Source organism: Perissodus microlepis, chromosome 11 (genome assembly GCF_051167445.1).
Source record: "Perissodus microlepis isolate ML-2025 ecotype Zambia chromosome 11, ASM5116744v1, whole genome shotgun sequence".
Classification (NCBI taxonomy): domain Eukaryota; kingdom Metazoa; phylum Chordata; class Actinopteri; order Cichliformes; family Cichlidae; genus Perissodus; species Perissodus microlepis.
In genome coordinates, this window is record NC_140471.1 from 34,658,587 (window position 1) to 34,675,742 (window position 17,156).

The 17,156-nt window shown below is 42.1% G+C and overlaps 1 protein-coding gene across 3 annotated transcripts in view; it reads left to right on the forward strand.

Annotated features, from left to right (window-relative positions):
* The first annotated feature begins 710 nt into the window (after window positions 1–710).
* LOC146378360 (lamin-A-like) overlaps window positions 711–17,156 on the forward strand; it is a 39,916-nt gene continuing 23,470 nt past the window's right edge. The window contains exons 1-3 of one of the 3 annotated variants that reach the window (XM_084944389.1): window positions 712–886; window positions 7,130–7,344; window positions 8,817–9,196. In XM_084944389.1, the coding sequence (XP_084800515.1) occupies window positions 8,862–9,196 (335 nt within the window). In that variant the 5' untranslated portion in view covers window positions 712–886; window positions 7,130–7,344; window positions 8,817–8,861. Of the gene's footprint in view, window positions 887–6,499; window positions 7,345–8,816; window positions 9,197–17,156 lie in introns of those variants that run through there. The other 2 variants (XM_084944391.1, XM_084944388.1) reach the window with 2 other exon arrangements.

Genomic DNA, 17,156 nt, shown 5'->3' on the forward strand with positions numbered 1-17,156 from the left:
TTAAAACCTGAACTCAGTGGTGCTATCATCAGCTGTTCAGCAGGAGGAGGAGAAAAAAGCCATCCGTGCTCTGTGAGCGATGTTTGCATGGGCTATTCCAGGAACAAGAAACGTGACTCGAGTAAAAGTCATGTCCTCATTTAAATACTAGCATACACATCATTTCAAAATGTACTTAAAGTACTTAAAATAAAACCATGTATATCACTTTGTTGTTGCAGCTTGTCTGTTTTAATTACATACAACACTTGGTAGCTTTGTCTACAATAACCCAGCATCATGTATTAGCAGAATCATAGTTTAAAATCATTAAAATACGTGGCAGGGAGTACACAGTGCAAGGAATTCATCCAAAATATATTGGATTAGAAGAGGATAGCAGCATAATATACAGAAACAGAGTAGCCATGCTCTCAGCACTACTCTGCTCTAGTTACCTTAGTGGGGGGCACCATGAGGGGGCTGTGCCACCCCTCATGCCGGCCCTCTGGACACACCCCTGTTCCGTACCCCCAGTGTTAGTCACCCCTTACACACATTTGGTTTATTTTCTCCAAACATTCCTTGCTCGACTGAAGCCCCCACCAGCTAAAAATACTGTCACTACCGAAGCGTTAATCATGGTCGCCAGGTGGCGCCTGCAGGCTGCATTGTAATTAGCGGAGATTGGCAGCCTAATCAAGTGTGTGGATCTGCAGGTGGCTGCTGGCCCGGGTCGACTCGACTCGGAGCTCCGCGGCTCTCCGATTTGTTCAAAGGAAACGCGTCCCTGCGGATGATATCGCGATTAACTGGGACTGGCGACATTTGGAAAGGTCACCCGTGAGCGCAGAGACAGGAGACGCGTTTTAAAGCGCTGCAGAAGAAAAGGCAGAAGAAGACGAAGGTAGGACGGAGAGCTGAATGTGTTTCAGCTGGGAGATGAAATGCATTTATTCTGCTTCTTATAGTTTCTAACAGGGAGCAGGCAGAGAGTTGAATCAGTTCATGAACTCCGTGACCCACACTGACAGTTTCCATTCAGTGTGTCAGCCAGTGGATGGCGTGGATGTGCTGTGCTTGTGAATGACTTCAGTGGAAGGCTGTGGGGTTCTATTTATGTCATATGTACTAAGTGGTAGCAGGGGGCGCCAGAGAGGCACAGAGTGAGAGCGTCCTCATAACTCGTGACGAAAGCATGCATGTACACCGAGTGAGCGCTTTGTTAGAAACCACATTAGAATCAGCCAATCACGCGGCAGCAGAGCGGTGCGCGACACCCAGCAGGCGCTTCGCCCAATGATGACATCATACTCCAGAAAATAGGAATAAATGTGAGGTTTGTGTCAGCTGTCCTGGTTTGAGCATTACTGAACCTGTTGGTCACCCGGGATTTCCGGAAACTCTGCACTCATAATGATGCTCAGAAAACAGAAACCACACAGGTTTACCGGTAACCGAAGTCAATATTGATTGTTCAGTTTTGTTATTTGTTTCTCGACGTGAACCGGGGAAATCCCAAAGAAATCCACGCTGTGAAATCAGTCAGAATCAGAATACTTTATTAATCACGGTGTGTGGGTGAGGTGGAGGGATAAATTAAAGCAGCGGTCCCCAACCCCCGGGCCTCGGACCGGTACCGGTCCGTGAGTCGTTTGGTACCGGGCCGCGAGAGTTGAGGCTCAGGTGTGAAATGTACGGTTTTCAGGGTTTTATCGGTTTTCAGCGTTATTTTGTTATCGTTTTTATCGTTAACTCGGTTTTCCTGGGTCTTTTCACGTGCGTTATGAATAAATCTTTTTTTTCGGTACCGGTACTAGTTTTATTTTGTTGTATTTATCCGCGACACCTTAAAGGCCGGTCCGTGAAAATATTGTCGGGCATAAACCGGTCCGTGGTGCAAAAAAGGTTGGGGACCGCTGAATTAAAGTATCAATATGATATAAAATATGAAGCTAGAAAAATGTAAGCAACATATATAAAAATACGTTTAAAAAGGGCCACATTCAAGGTACAGTAAGTTAAAATAAATATTCCAAAGTTTAATGATACTACGGACAATAAACACAAGATATGGCGAGTCTAAACAGTCCAGATGTCATAGTGGGTAGTTGTAACGTTTGATGGCTCCTGGCAGGAATGAGTTCCTGTGCCATTCTCTGCATCAGGATGAACACAGAGTACTTGTAAGCCTCTGGTGTCTGCACATGGAAACGGTGCCAATAGAGCTGTAATTCTCTTAATGTCCACAAACAGCTGAAGACTGTTCTGGTTGTACTATGTATTACAGTTACCCACCACAGCCTCGTGCTCCTTGTCACCCTTTCTGATACATAACACTGCTGCAGAGTTCAGGAGACTGCTGAAGATGTAGCTAAAGTCTGCAATGTAGAGGCTGAAGAGGAAGGGGGGATGAAGACCCCAGTCAACTCCAACTCAGGGTCGGCAGGCGAACTGGTCCAGGATGAGGCTCTGCAGGGTCTTCATGATGTGTGATATTGTGTTTCGGCTGATGCTGAAGATCTGGGCCGATTCCTGATTTTTAAAAAGACGGCTTGTCAGAGACAAATATCAACTCTATTTTAGAAGCAGCTCATTGCACAGTCTGTCTGGAGAGAGTTTAACCCAGGACATTTTGTTACAGCTATAATTTACAGATTTTTCCTGAATGACTCACACAGGCAGTCGCAAAGAGACTATTTTGAAAAGCAGACAGCTAAAAAGATATACTGTGTTTGTGAGAGAGAGAGTGTGTGTGTGTGCGCGGACTTGTTTTTGTGGCTGTGCAGCACAGGGAGTGTGTTGCAGCTTTCTTGAGAATCATTCCTCCGTGAAATTAAATAGAAACTTGTTCTGTCATCTTTGTGAGAGCCAGTTTAAGTCTTAGACCGTGAGAGAGATTACATATTGTAAAACTGACAACTTTTTGTCCAGCTCTCGGTTTTCCACATCCATTCAAACACCTGTTTGAGGCTTAACGCTTCATTTTAGGGTTATATTTGAGGTTGGGATAAGGGTTTGGAAGCTAAATGAGATGGTGAAACCTTGAGTTGAGAGGCAGTCCAACAAGCCCGGCTGTATTTTAAAGAGTCCTTCTTTCTACACACAGAGTGGAGCAGGCTGGACTCATTGTAGGAGAAACACTGGTAACAGAACAAATTCAGGATAAAATGCTGAAAACACTGTTGTGGAAACACTTCTGGGCACATGTCATGATGAATATACAGAGCGACAAGAAGGCAGTGTATATTGAAAACAGCTCTTTCATTTGTCTGACTGAATTTGAATCTGTTTTCAGTGAACATACAGATGCTTTTTCTGCTGGATCATGGAGGTGCGCCTTTTTTCATTGAAACCATGTTACAATGGGATCTTTCATGGCAGGAGGATGGAGGGGATTATGGCCCTCGTAGTTTACTGTACATGCAGGCATGTGATTATTTAAGTACGTCTGATTACGTTTACATCAGCTTGTACTAAAAGAACGATTTATGTGTTCTACGTTGTTAAAAGTGTCGAACATATAAAATTAATTAAATGATACATCTGTACTGTAAGAACAGTGAAGTATGGGACTAATTCTGCTGGTAACAGGAGACACTGTTGTAAAGCTGTTTGTGGAAACACATGTGACTCCATAGCAAGATTTTCTGTTGTTGTTGTTCCCACGGTGACAGAAATGTCCATTGTAGACATCAGGTTGTTAAGTCTGCAGTAGTTGAGGATTATTCAGCCTCCAAGCGACTTGTGTGTCATCTACAGTTTCCCGAGTTTCCCCGGTGGAGTTTTACTTCCTCATGTTGCTGATTGAAATAATGAGTCAAGCTTTTGATCTTCCTGGTGGTTTCTATCTGTTTAGAATACTCCCTCATCAGAGATGGCGCATCGTGTTTCCCGCCTCGGCAATATTTTTTTTTTCACATCTCCAGCACACTGTGAAAAATCACGAGGCGAATTTACATAAGACTGAAGGCTTTCAGATAATTTGCACGCTAAGCAAAACAGAGGCTCATAAAGCAACAACTGTTTGACATAATGCTGATGTTGCAATGTAGTTGTAAACAAAATGTCAAACTAACGTTCAGCTTTGCCTTAAAAGATTTGAAAAAATGAATTTAGATAAATATTATTCTATTTCCAGGCTCGTCTACACTGGATAGAAACATTAGGCACCAGTCTTCTGTTAATGATTCAGGCAAAAATAGGAAGATGAACAATGATCTCTTAAGCAGCAGAGATGACGTCAGACTGTATGTAAAAGATGGACACGATGATGTCACATGCTGGTTTGTGGAGTCCTTAAAGCACTGAGTGAGAATTTGTCTTAGTTTTCTTTTTAATGTGTCCAAATGTGGTTTGACCACATTTTAAAACAAATGTAGCGTCATCAGCCGAGTCAGCAAGCTCAGTTACTGAGGTGCATCCTAGACTGTGTGGGTGCATATAGTTGCCAATTAGCCTTAACATGCTAATAAATGCTAGAATTTTACAAGCACAGGTGCTTTGTACAATTTTCAAGTATTTCAATCAAAATGCTGTAAAATGTAGCAAACATGTCCCTGAAAATGCAAAGTTTCAGCTTCAAAATTATGTAACCAGGTTATGAAAATGAAGCGTACATTCAAGGATATTTTCTGGGTGAGGGATTTTTGGCTAAAAAAACAAACGATATAAAATATGTGTGGTTATTTTTCATTATCTTAAATGTGCGCAATCCAAGACGTGCTGCGCAGGTAGTGCGATTAAAAAATCAGGAAGCATTAGTGTGTACTGCTGTGCATGTTTTATGCGTTCCTCAGTTGGAGGAACAGGAATGAAAACGGTGTAGTAGCTTTCCTTTCGTTCCCATGCCAGATTTTCTCTGGTTCAAATTCTTCTTCATTGCTGCTCTTTTCTCCTAGTAGAGCAGTAAGTCAGTAGCTCAGGATGGGGAAATATAATGTCAGGATTGCACAATGGGATGGCACGCCTTGTGGGTTTCTTTGTGTGTGTGTGTGTGTGTGTGTGTGTGTGTGTGTGTGTGTGTGTGTGTGTGTGTGCCCGCATGGAATGCGGTGAGGGTAGAAAAGGAGAGCGCGAGTGAGTAAAGTCTGGGGGGGAAAAGCTGACTGATAACATATTGTTCTGTACTTGTTTTGGCTGTTGAGTTGCATCCCGGTCTGTCATGCTAGCTCCTGTTTTTGGACTTGATGAATGCATCTGGGAATCAAACTGTGCACCAGTCAGCGGCTGAGGGGATGAAGGCTTAAATGCTTTGGGTGTGCTTTACTGGGCGTAAACATGATGGTTTGTCCAAACCACATTTATAAAAGAATAGTGTCATCTGTTTGTATTACATAGACTGTATATGTAAGATGGAGGCACTTAATTACTGTGTCATAACTGAAATAGATAAAAAGCTAAAATTACCAGAGATGGAGCTCAGACTTCAGGGTGGTCTGTGAGTACAATTAACTGCTAAGTGAGTCATGAAATTTTTTCTTCATACATTAAAAATTCTCCTAAAGGTCCTGACACCACATTTACTTAATAAATTAACTCATAGCCCCATAAATAAGATATTTAACAATGTCCGCTGTACCATTAATGACTTTTGAGGCTTGTTCACACACACACACACACACACACACACACACACACACACACACACACACACACACACACACACACACACGGGGTTAAATCTGATCCAGTGCTGGTACCTGCACATGTGCAAAGGAGCACATTACACAATTATTTTTGACTTGCTCATAGACGCTGAAAAGAAGTTGATGAAATTGCTACATGTGAACTTTCACTTAGAAAACATTAGGTTTGTTTTCAAGTATCAACAAGCTGAGAATTTTGTAAGATTTTGAAATTGTAAGTGCTTATCAGTCACCCATCTCCAGATTTGTTCTGGTATGGTGAAAAAAAAGTGCCAGTTAGGACCTTTTTCTGCTTCGGGGTGCTTTGCTGTCATCATGTTTCCATGTGATGGCATTTTAAATGAGAAATGCTATTATTGTTTGTGCCCTTGAGAAAAGAGTCTTACTGAAAAGCTATCTGGGCTGCCAGCCATGCATTCCTATCTTTGTGTGACTTCCATGGAAACATGAGAGCTGAAAAACTTGAAATGTGGACATGATGATGATGAAGAAGAAGAGAAAGAGAAAGAAAAAGGGTTAAAGGAAAGAAGGGCTAAAAATGTGAGCTGTTTGTAGCAGGGTGGTGTGACTCAGACTCTGACGGCTGCTTTCCACTGGAAGGCCGCGCTGTAGCCGGGATACTCCCTTAGCTACTGGACCTGCCCCATGCCCAAAAACAGAGGTGCTGTCTTGCCCCCGTCTAACCACATGCGCATACACAGACGCACACATGAATGGACAAACGTTTATTTCCACGGTGAGAAGATGTGTGCACCCACAGAGACACACAGAAAATATCAGAGCTTGATTGGACCTGTGGTACCATTAACTCCACCCCGCCGAAACAAATATAAGTCCAGATGAGCTCCGGATTGAGTGTCAGACTTTTAGCTTGTCAAGATGCCTTTTGGGAATTATTCTCTTATCATCTGGGGTTATAATATGAGAATTCCCTGGACGTTTTCCTCCTTTAATCCTTTGGATAACCTTGCTGAAAGGCTATTTTTCTGCCATGGGTAAAACGAGAACTGTGGACAAAGGTGATGAATCATATGCATGTACTCTGGATTTGTTTCATTGCCTTTGTTTATGGTGCGTTACAAGGGCTCAAGGTCACCTCTGCGTCGTTCTGCAGCAGGATTTCTTGATGGAACTGGAATTCTTCATTCATGTCTTTGGCCTTTCACCTTTCAGCTTGAAAGAATGTGTTCTTCAAATCAGCAGGGAGGAGCAGGGTGTAATCCGCACATTCACACACTTTCACCCACCTGGGAGCTGCTCGGTATCATCAGTGTCGCAGCGTTTTATTGACAGACCACTTGCACCAACTGCTGAGGTCAGTGTGTCTGCGAGGGCTCAGTCTGAGGGAAAAGAGAAAGGAAAAGATAGGGCCAGTGCAGAGCGCGATAAAGCTCAGCAGCTGCTTTCTGCATGCACACACACACACAGTCTGTCCTAGCCTGACTCCTCCTCGCTACCCCACCCTCTTCTCTCTTGTGCTCCCGCCCCGTCTCCCTCTTCAGCGGTAGGTACATGTGCAGTGAGCTTCGGCTACGAAAGCAGTCCAGGGCACGAGCCAAAGGAGCACACACCCACCAGCAGACAGCGTTCTTCAACAGATACGGGACTGCGATCATCTGAGGCACTGAAACCAGCAGATAAACTTCCAGAAAGATCCTGTGCTCGCACTTTTACACCCTTCAGCAGGCTGCAGTCAGAAGGCTCCCACACAGCTAAGGTAAGCTTCAGAGAGTTTCCTCATGTTTGTCTCCTGTGAGGCTTTTTCTTTATGTCTCACTGACAGTGCTGCTGTCTGTGCTTCTAGTATACTTGTCATTTTGAGCTGGTTAAACTCGTTCAGTCGTTTTCCTTTTCTGAGGCATAACTTTGTCAAAGTTGTAGCTGGTTTCAGTGGCTGAAGAGCTGAACATCAGACAGCACCTGTTAATGCTCAGGAGCTGCTTTTGGAAGCTGAAATGATGCTTCATTTATTCAAAGTCAGTCCAGAGAGAGTACTCGTAAGTGTGTGCTCCTGTGGGCGTGTGCATGCATCCCACCCACGTGCATGTTCTCGTGTGCACTTTTGGTAATGGGCGAGAGGGGCTGGATGGAAGAGTTTGGTGTGTCCACCCACTCCAATCTGGAGAGCCCATTCCCGCCATTTGGTGGGACAGGCTTGTTAGGCTGTGAGTGGAGCAACTGCTGACAAGTAGAATAGTTTTCAGTCTCACCTGTTTGGCCACAGTTACTGATAACAGTGCTGATAAGTCTCGTTGAGAAGTTTCGTCAAAGCCTCATAATTTGATTTGTAGAGCTTCTCCCTTTGCATGTTTCGTTTGTAAAATTCTCTTATATATGTATGTATTTATTTATTTATGTGTGTGTGTGTGTGTGTGTGTGTGTGTGGCTTGCTTCCATGCATTTTTATTTTAATTCATTTTGTATACTTTTCCAATGAACTGTAAGCTCTGAAGCTTTTAAGGTTTCGATGTAACACTCCTCATATTAGGATGGATACTTGTCCATATCAGGGCATCCTGCAGCAATCGTTTAGATTATGAGTCAACACTTTGGAATTATATTGAGCGCTGTTGCTAGTGGCTGTGGGCAAAATGATCACCACTGCACATTCTGATCTCTAAACAAATAAAAGCATTTTTTACCAGAGTCTCTGTGGATGGCAGAGCAGCATGGTAATGCTTTTAGTGTCCCTGGTTACAACTGCATATTTTCACTGTAATTATGAGTGTTTACAGCCTTGCAAAAGGTATGTGGGTTGATCTTTGTGGGAAATGTGTTGAGCGAGCTGCGTAAAGTGGTTTAACAACACCTACAGTAGTTTAACGTAGCTGAAGCAGAGCGGACGGTGAGGCTGAGGTTATCACAGTGGGTTAGTTTGTTTTGGAAATATCGACATGAATGTAAAAGGGAGCAGGAAACAAGTGAAAAGGTAGCTGTGATAAGTTCAGCATTATCTTTTTTAGCATATGCTTCCCAAAAAATCTAAACTAATTAATAAAACAAATCTGTGAGCAGACGGAGGACTGGAGGCGGACAGATAAGAATCACTGTGGTGCAAGACTGGAGCCTTTCTTCGCTTTCACCTCAGTTAAAGTGTAACTTGTGATTCAGCCATTAAATCAGTGCAGTGTGTTTCTGTGGAAGGCAACCTCGATACTCTTCTCATTAAGTCTTCTTCCTCTCCCACAGCCAGTGACTCACCCCATCTGCGTCTCTTGCTGAGCCATTATTACCATGGAAACCCCGAGCCAAAAACGCACCAGCCGCAGCGCCGTCTCTCCGGCCCGCATCACCAGGCTGCAGGAGAAGGAGGAGCTGTGCAACCTCAACGACCGGCTGGCCGTGTACATCGACAAGGTGCGCTCCTTGGAGTCGGAGAACGCCGGGCTGCGGTTGCGCATCAGCGAGTCTGAGTCCTCGGTCACCCGCGATCTGTCGGGCATCAAGACGGCCTATGAGACGGAGCTGGCGGATGCCCGCAAGACTCTCGACCAGGTGGCCAAGGAGCGAGCACGCCTGCAGCTGGAGCTCAGCAAGATCAAGGAGGAGCACAAAGAGCTCAAAGCCAGGTAAGAAGAGCAAATGGGCGTGGACTTTCTTCCTAATAGCCAGGAGGGGGCGACTGCCCTGGTTTCAAGAATTGGTCCAGTTGTATAGAAGTCTATGAGAACATGCCCTCACTTTTTTCCCTGTTGTTTATGTTCCCAGTCGCTGATTTTAAGTCCTATTTGATACAGCATCACGCTTGTTGTGGGAATAAATGCCTACTTTGTTACTAACATCTGAGCATGCAGAGTCCTTGTTAGTCAGATCCAAGAAGGACAAAAAATAAATGCTAAAATGCAACCTTCAAAACAAATGTTCAAAAACCAGCTGGTCGGGATAACTGCACCCATCTATCAGACAGTTTCTATTGTACTGACATCACATTGTGGATGTAAACTACACTGTACCTGATTTCACGTGTAAATAAGTTAACATATCAGAAGCACACACTGATGACTTTGTGCATGTGTCATTTCTCTTCAGAGGACAGATGAAAACAAACACTCATGCAGTTTTGCTTCAGGGTCAGGGGAACCACTGGGAATGATCCATAAATCTTTCAAGCAGCAGCACACTGATGATGTAACGTTTATCTGCCGTTGTGTAGGATCTGTGTGGGGGAATTCCCTGACTTTCTGCCAAGTGATTCCACAGTAACTTTGATATGTTCTCGTATTCCTCCTGCTGCATAAGAATGATGCTTTTCAGATTATAGGTCAGTAATTTTTACTTTGTGGCACTGTAAAAAATGATGAATCAGATTGTTATATGGGGAAGCGTTAAGGATTTCCTGGCGTTGTTACTGCTGAGCGTCAGCCAGTGCAGGTTTGTCTTCTTTTAAAATATGTCTTCAAACCCTGTCGGTGTGTCTCGTAGCAGCTGGTTAAACTACAGTGAATGTGATGTGAACGTGTGGATGCAGCTGCTGTGATTTTATCTTTTGTGCTGCAATACTTTGAATTCACACCCTGTGTTGCATGAACAGCTGAGGAGGTGCAACACCCTGTCGTCTGTGGAATGTGTGTGAAATGTGCAGCCAGATCCAACATCAGGGTTGTAAATGTCATTCCTGAGTTTGTCAGTTTTCAAGTGCAGTCATGTTGCTTCAGTCCCCGTTGAAGGAAAGGACACATCTCCAGGCAAACAGGCTGAACACAGCCTGCTCTGCTGAGCTGGAATCACTGTCCCCGTGACAGAATGTCGACTCACAGCTTTACACACGGCGAGATTACTTTGCACAGTTGCATAAAGACTTTAGAGTTTTGGCATTTGTGAATTGAGTTTCGTACTGAAGCATGAAATTGAACAAAAAAGTAGCTGAGCTAACAAAATGCAGTCTAATTCTACTGTTTTTTGTTTTGTTTTTTTAAATTCTGTTGCGTGGTGGAAGTGAAGAACATGCATGTCTGTCATTCATCCTTTATTTGAAACTTTCAAAGCACAGGAGTTAAGGAATGGTGGACAATGAACCAAACCACTGTGAGGCACATGAGAGGGAGTCATTATTTCAAAACTTACACAACTCTGTACTAAAATGAAGAGTTTTCTGTACATATTGGTATATTATTTAGCATTTTGTCATATTTACAATGATGCATTGGGCAAACGGTATCCATAGCTGCTTGTTCCCAGATACTAATCAAGCTAGGCTACAGCATTCGTCACTACATCTAAGTTAGGAAGTGGAATGGAAACAGTTCCATTACAGTAGGTGGTTGACGCTGCATTCATTATTTGAAAACAACATTTAGAGGAAACCCTGTGTGTAGCTTGGCATGCAGGCTGGTGTTATTGGAGGAACGTTGGAGCCGAGGCCACATTATCAAGCAGCTCTAACAGCTTCAGCTAGCTGAGGAGCTATTAGGATTGTGAGCAGATTTTTTTCCCCCTGTAAGTCGCCCCGAGTCCACAAAATTTCCGACTCGATGCCTTACTGAATGTCTGCGCGTCTTCAGATGTTGGGGGAGTCTGTCGGTCCTTAGTTGTGATCCCAGGCGAATTTCTGCAGATCAGACTCAGCCAGCAGTGCTTCCCAGGAATGTGTTGGCAGCAAAGTTCATGTGAGGTTAGAGAAAGAGAAAATGCAAAATATCAACTCGCTGCACTCTAATTCTTTACAGTCAGCACTTTGTTTCCTGATTGTTCCTCAAACCTTTAAAAATGTATTTTTTTAAATCATTTTTCACACGTGTGTGTGTGTGTGTGTGTGTGTGTGTGTGTGTGTGTGTGTGGTATGACCACAAATTTAATGACTCCTTTGATCTGATTAGTTGCTAATTGCTTCCTTTTCAAAGACTTGACGTTTTATTGCATCTGAACCAGAGATGGGCAGTAACGCGTTACTGTAATCCGATTACTTTTTTCAAGTAACGAGTAAAGTAAGGGATTACTATTGCAAAAAAGGTAATTGGATTACTGTTACTTTCTTGTAAGCACGCTGCGTTACTGCGTTACTAAAGCCGTGGGGTTTTTTTTGTGAGAGTGTCTCATGACAGTGACGTAAGCGAGTGCCACGTTCGTGACAACAGCTGTGTGCAGATCAACAATGGATCATATATCGAGTGCGGAGAGAGTATGAGCGTGCAGCGTTTAAAGCGTGGAAGTACTGACCTTACTTTGAGTTTGATTCCGTAAAAAGTGACAAAAACATTAGCGTCCGTTGTTCACTTCATGGGAAGAAAACTTCTTTTTACAGCAAAAAAACCTAAACTTGATTACATTTTGTATGATGGATTATGCAGAAAAAGTAGAATTGGGCTGAAAGATCTATCGCTTTATCACCTATTCAGGTTGTAAATCATGTTTTTAAAAAGTAACTAAGTAACTAATTACTTTTGAAAATAAGTAATCAGTAAAGTAACGGGATTACTTTTTGGGGGAAGTAATCAGTAATTAGTTACAGATTACTTTTTCAAGTAACTTGACCAACACTGATCTGAACTATGAAGCAGTGTGACTGTATACACATCTCTGTGGGTGTGGCCTGAGCTGCCGGCTCACTACAAAGAGAAACAAGAACAAGGCTGAAAGTTTCCTCCACACCATGCGTGACTGGTGTCCTTGAGTCTAGTAGAATATCTACATCAATGATTTTCTGATGTGTGTCTCCCTTTTTTTCCCTTATTTTTATTTGATGTATGTTTGTAGAAATATGTCTATAAATGCAAGTTTTTCTGAATCCAGTTCCATATAAACTCCCAAAGTTTGGGAGCAGGTCTGGTCTCGGCTGGGTCCTGTTAAAACGTTTCACACAAGTCCCTTAAGTTTTTTAAAAATCCTGCCAAAGGGAAAAATAAGCACACAAATCAATCGGCTAACCTCCATAGCAGCGGTAATATAAGATCCATAACTCTGCGTCTTTAGTGTGGCTTGCCGTTCTTTGAGTGGTCCTAAGCTCATCAGCTTAATACATATTGCATTCAGCAGTCTTTGCCTTATCACGGTGCTTCTTGCCTGCAGGAGTAACCACGGCTCCCACAGCAGTTTTATTTTCCTAAGGAGGCAGATTCTTTTGATGCATGTGTGCTGGAATCACTCAATCCGGCTTGAGCTGCCTTTATCTGCTAGACTTTAAGTGGCGTGTTTGCTGTTTGGTTTCCATGGTGCTGTGGGAGCCTTGGCTCGGCTGTGTGACGGGGTTGTGACTCAGACCCTTTTTTCATGGCCTCTGGAATGGGCTGAGTGGACTCTCTGTGACGGGAAGTCGGCTTTATTAATACACACCGACGGGCTGCTGTGACGCTGCTGGGCTGAGCATCAGGCGGCAGCAGCAGAATGAACGTGCGGCTGTTAAGTCTCACAATGTGTTGACTTTTCGCTGGTGTCCTTGCTTGTTGCTCCCAAACATGACACAGCAACAGGTGGGGCCCTCAGTGCAGTTCGGCTGACAGGACACGCCTGTTCAGCCCAAAGGCAGACACACACATGCCTTTGTATGCAGAACAACCGCAGGGGACACATGCTTTCATCCCCTGAAGCGAAGCACCAAGGGGTCAGAACGACAACCTCTCTCATATAATGAGATTTAATTTTTTTAATTTTCAATTTAAAATTGTGAGGGAAAATTTAAAACAGGTCTAAACTTAAAGCCTGGAGCCACTTGAAATGGCTCAGGTTTGAAAACCAGGCAAAGCTACACTAAAGAGGAGACACGTTACTGTCAAGGTCTTTTTCATTGAATACTTGGAGCACTGCGCCTGTGTTGTCTCATGTAGAGTCTAAAGTCTAGCTGTTTGTATGAGGGTGTCATTGCAGGGTCATTTTTAACCCTTAACCAGGCTGATAAATGAATTATTGGTCATCATATTACATTTTATTTTAGCTTTGTGCTGCTATGCAAACTACACTAATCTAAGCATTTATATAATAAGCTCTTTATTTATAGACGACCTCTCAAAATCCACACTACAAAGTGTTTCACAGGGGCAACAAAATACAGTCATCAATCCTGAGGTTAGATATCCACGATTGTCCCCTTGAACTTCTTACTTCAATTATCCATTAAAAGATTGCTTCAGAATGCCATTCAAGTGGAAACTGGAATTGTGTTTTAACGCTGAACAACAGAAGGCTCTGAGTTAAGTTGATATCGATAAGCGTCAGGTCTTTGGTCTGCTGCAGGAAAACACAAAGAGTGAATTTTGTACTGTGGATTTAAACTTAAGTGAATGAAACCTCATATAAAGTTCATTTTTACTAATGATTACTCACCACAGTACGAAGGCTCTTCTCCTGTATTGCTGTAAGAGCAGAAGTTATTACAGCCAACAAAAGCGTTTTTCAGTGTTTATATGGAAACAACGTTAAATACTGTCAACTGTAATGATGTAAGGTTTATATTCACCCATCGGCTACGACATTAAAGAAATACCACCTAATATTGTCCCAACATAATAGCATTAACACAGGATCTCTGGGCGTGTCCTTTGGTTTTAGTGTGGAGTGAAATGGAAATGAAAAGTAAATCCAAGTGTGGTTGAAAGAAATTAAACTAGAAAAAATAATAAATAAATGCACTCTGCATGCACAGGCTTGATTGTTGTGATTGAAGCTGTAGCATTATGCCAGCATAACCAGCAGCCATTTTTAACAGATGTTTTAAAACACTCAACTTTGAGCTGCTCAGACACCAGTTCAGCATTTGAAAGTAAATAGCTAAGTCCTTTTTCAGGATCAGACACAAAGCAGGGATTTTCCATGGATGAGTTTGCCCCACCTGTCTGAACGATGTGTGTGAAGGTGTGGCAGACACTGATGAAGCGCTCAGACTTCTTCTTTCTTCTGCAGTCTGTTGAAACAGTACAAAAATCAATTAAATATACTGTAGCAGACGTGGCTGAGCACGTCTAGGAGCAGCTGCAGACTGAAGCTACAATACAAAGATGCAGCAGATGCACTAACACTGCATTCATGGACTGATGTGCAATGTTGAGCGCAACTATGACATGAACGGCTATCGGACTGCACTGCAGGAAATGCACTTATCACATCACACATCCCATTTCCTCAACTGTGAATACTTTCTTTTACAATTTGCCTACTGTATTATGAACTATGACTTGCGCATGTTTCAGACATTTGTTATGTTTATGGTCAGTTTTAGGCGTTTGTTTATTTTCTGATAAACTAAATTTCCTTGTTACGCTCCATTTAGATTCAAAGCTGTATTTACTGCTGTTGTTTTCCCCTGTGCAACATGTCACATAGCTGCACAGTACATGCCAGCACCCTGAGCAACAACAGTGTGATAAACAGAAGCTTTTCAATATCTGAACAAACTCTCTCCTGTGAGGAGAAAACGAGAAGTGAAAGGGGGAGCCCGCTCAAGTATCGGACGTCATAGGAAGCCGTCTAATATTAGTCACAGCTTGAGTTCGTGTGAGTAAAGTTTCTATATTTATCTCGGGGTAAATTCTAAACCTGTCGCTAAGGTAACGTGTTATACATCCACTCTATTAATGGGTGATGTGTAACAGGAGGATCCATTCAAGCTGCTCCTGTCAGCTTTGTTCAGATAAAATGTTTGCTGGAAAAGTTCCTTCCTAAAATGGAAAAGAGCATCTGTTCCAGATCATTCAGCCTTTCAGTGCCTCTAATTTCTTTAGTTGTCTGCTTGAAACACCATCATTAAACTATTGGTTTGCTGAATGAGCAGAAGCCTGCCAGGAGGCTCGTGAGGTGGAAGATGTATTTTTTTTTTATTTGATTCTAAGAATGAAAATTCAAATGTGGAGAATAAATTGAATTTATTTTGATTTTATAGTCAAACCTAATAAAAAAAAAAAATAAAAAAAAATCATTAAATCATATTTTTCATTAACAAGTAGAGAATGAAGCCAGTCGGTGATGTGATGACCACAGCAGTTTTCCTTTCTCAACATTTTTGACTTTATTCTCAAAATAAAATTAAGAAAAATGACAACTCCTTTCAAAAATACAGAAAGTTCTTTTATTTCTTTTATTTTTACTGTATTTTATCTTTATTATCTTTACTTTAAATGATTTAAATATTAAAAATGTGGTTGTTGCGGCTGATTTTTCTCTACATATATATTTTCTCAATGTTCCTTGCAATCTCTAAAATGTTCAGCTAAGAAAAATGTTGGAAAAAACTATCCAAGGTTTGAAAATGCACAGTGTAATATAAAAAACCCCCAAAACAAAAACCATCAAATGCTTTAAACATTTCTGTTTGCAGTAATTTATAACTGGGCTTTTACCAAAACACAAAGGATAAAATTGAAAACGTATAATAAGACCCAAAATTACCCTCCCAACCTCTTAAAGACTGATTATGGAGACTAGTTACTAATTAATGACATTAATGTGCTGTTATTAGGTTAGAGCAGGATTTTTTTATTTTTTTTAAAAGGGTTTGATGCTCATATGTCACTATTTAAATTTCGGGAAAAACCCATTTTGGAGTTCTCGAATGTGTCTGGACACAAAGAGAGAAGCACGAGGTCTGACCTCTTCATTCATAATTGAGTGCATCACCATTACACCATCCCAGCTGCCATTACAAACCATCTCCATCATGAGCTTCAGTAATCACTGCATCAGTGGACCTTTTGTTACCGCAGACATTTTAACTCGTCATATAAAAGAATCTAAATGCATTTAATTCTCAAATCCATCTCTCCAGAAACCTTTTTTTCAAAAAAAAAAATACGAAAGGTTTTCCGCTGTATTGAGGCCAGAAGCGGGCAGCGGACCACCATCCAGCACCCGCAGCAGATTTCACTGCTCGACATCTTTTCTCATGCCGTTTGATCACATCCTCCTCTGTTCTTCTGGCTGCCTCGAGGGGGAAGCCCTGCGTTCCCTCGTGATGATCTCAGCTTGTATTATGTGACAGGGGACAATCGTCTGTCACACTGAGTCATGCCGGGCAGATAAGAGCTCGGAGAGGAGTCCAGGATTTTGGGTGTCTTCCAGCAGGGATGTAAATTGGATCATGCAGCTCTTTGTGTCGCTGTATCACAGCTCTGAAGACGCCCCAAAAATGCCTTATCATCTGCACGGCCCGAGAGTCATAACTCATTTACACCTGAACTGTCCTAAAGAGATGTAGTCGTTTAGGGGCATTTCCATTTAAGCTGACTTCAAACAGCAGGAGTAGCTTTTGATTAATTTTACTTGCTTTTGATTAAGAGATTTATGTGTTTATTTTTTTAGTGTGATTAATCAAAAACCTGTGTGTTTGACTTGCTTTTTATATTTAGGTGTAAATGTTTAAAGTCTATATTCAGCTCTGTCATATTTACACGCTCAGGGAAAAGTTGCGCATAAAAAGCGGGAGAAACATCAGCTCTGCCAATAATTTACACTTTTCCTTATTGATTAATCTAAAGTGTTTTTTGTTTTTTTTCATAAATTGGAAAAAGAAAACTTGGGATCCTTTGTGTTTCTGTCATGCCGACTGTTACACTGGTGTATAGACATACTGGCCAAAGTGTCAAATAATGAGCTCAGTGTATGTGT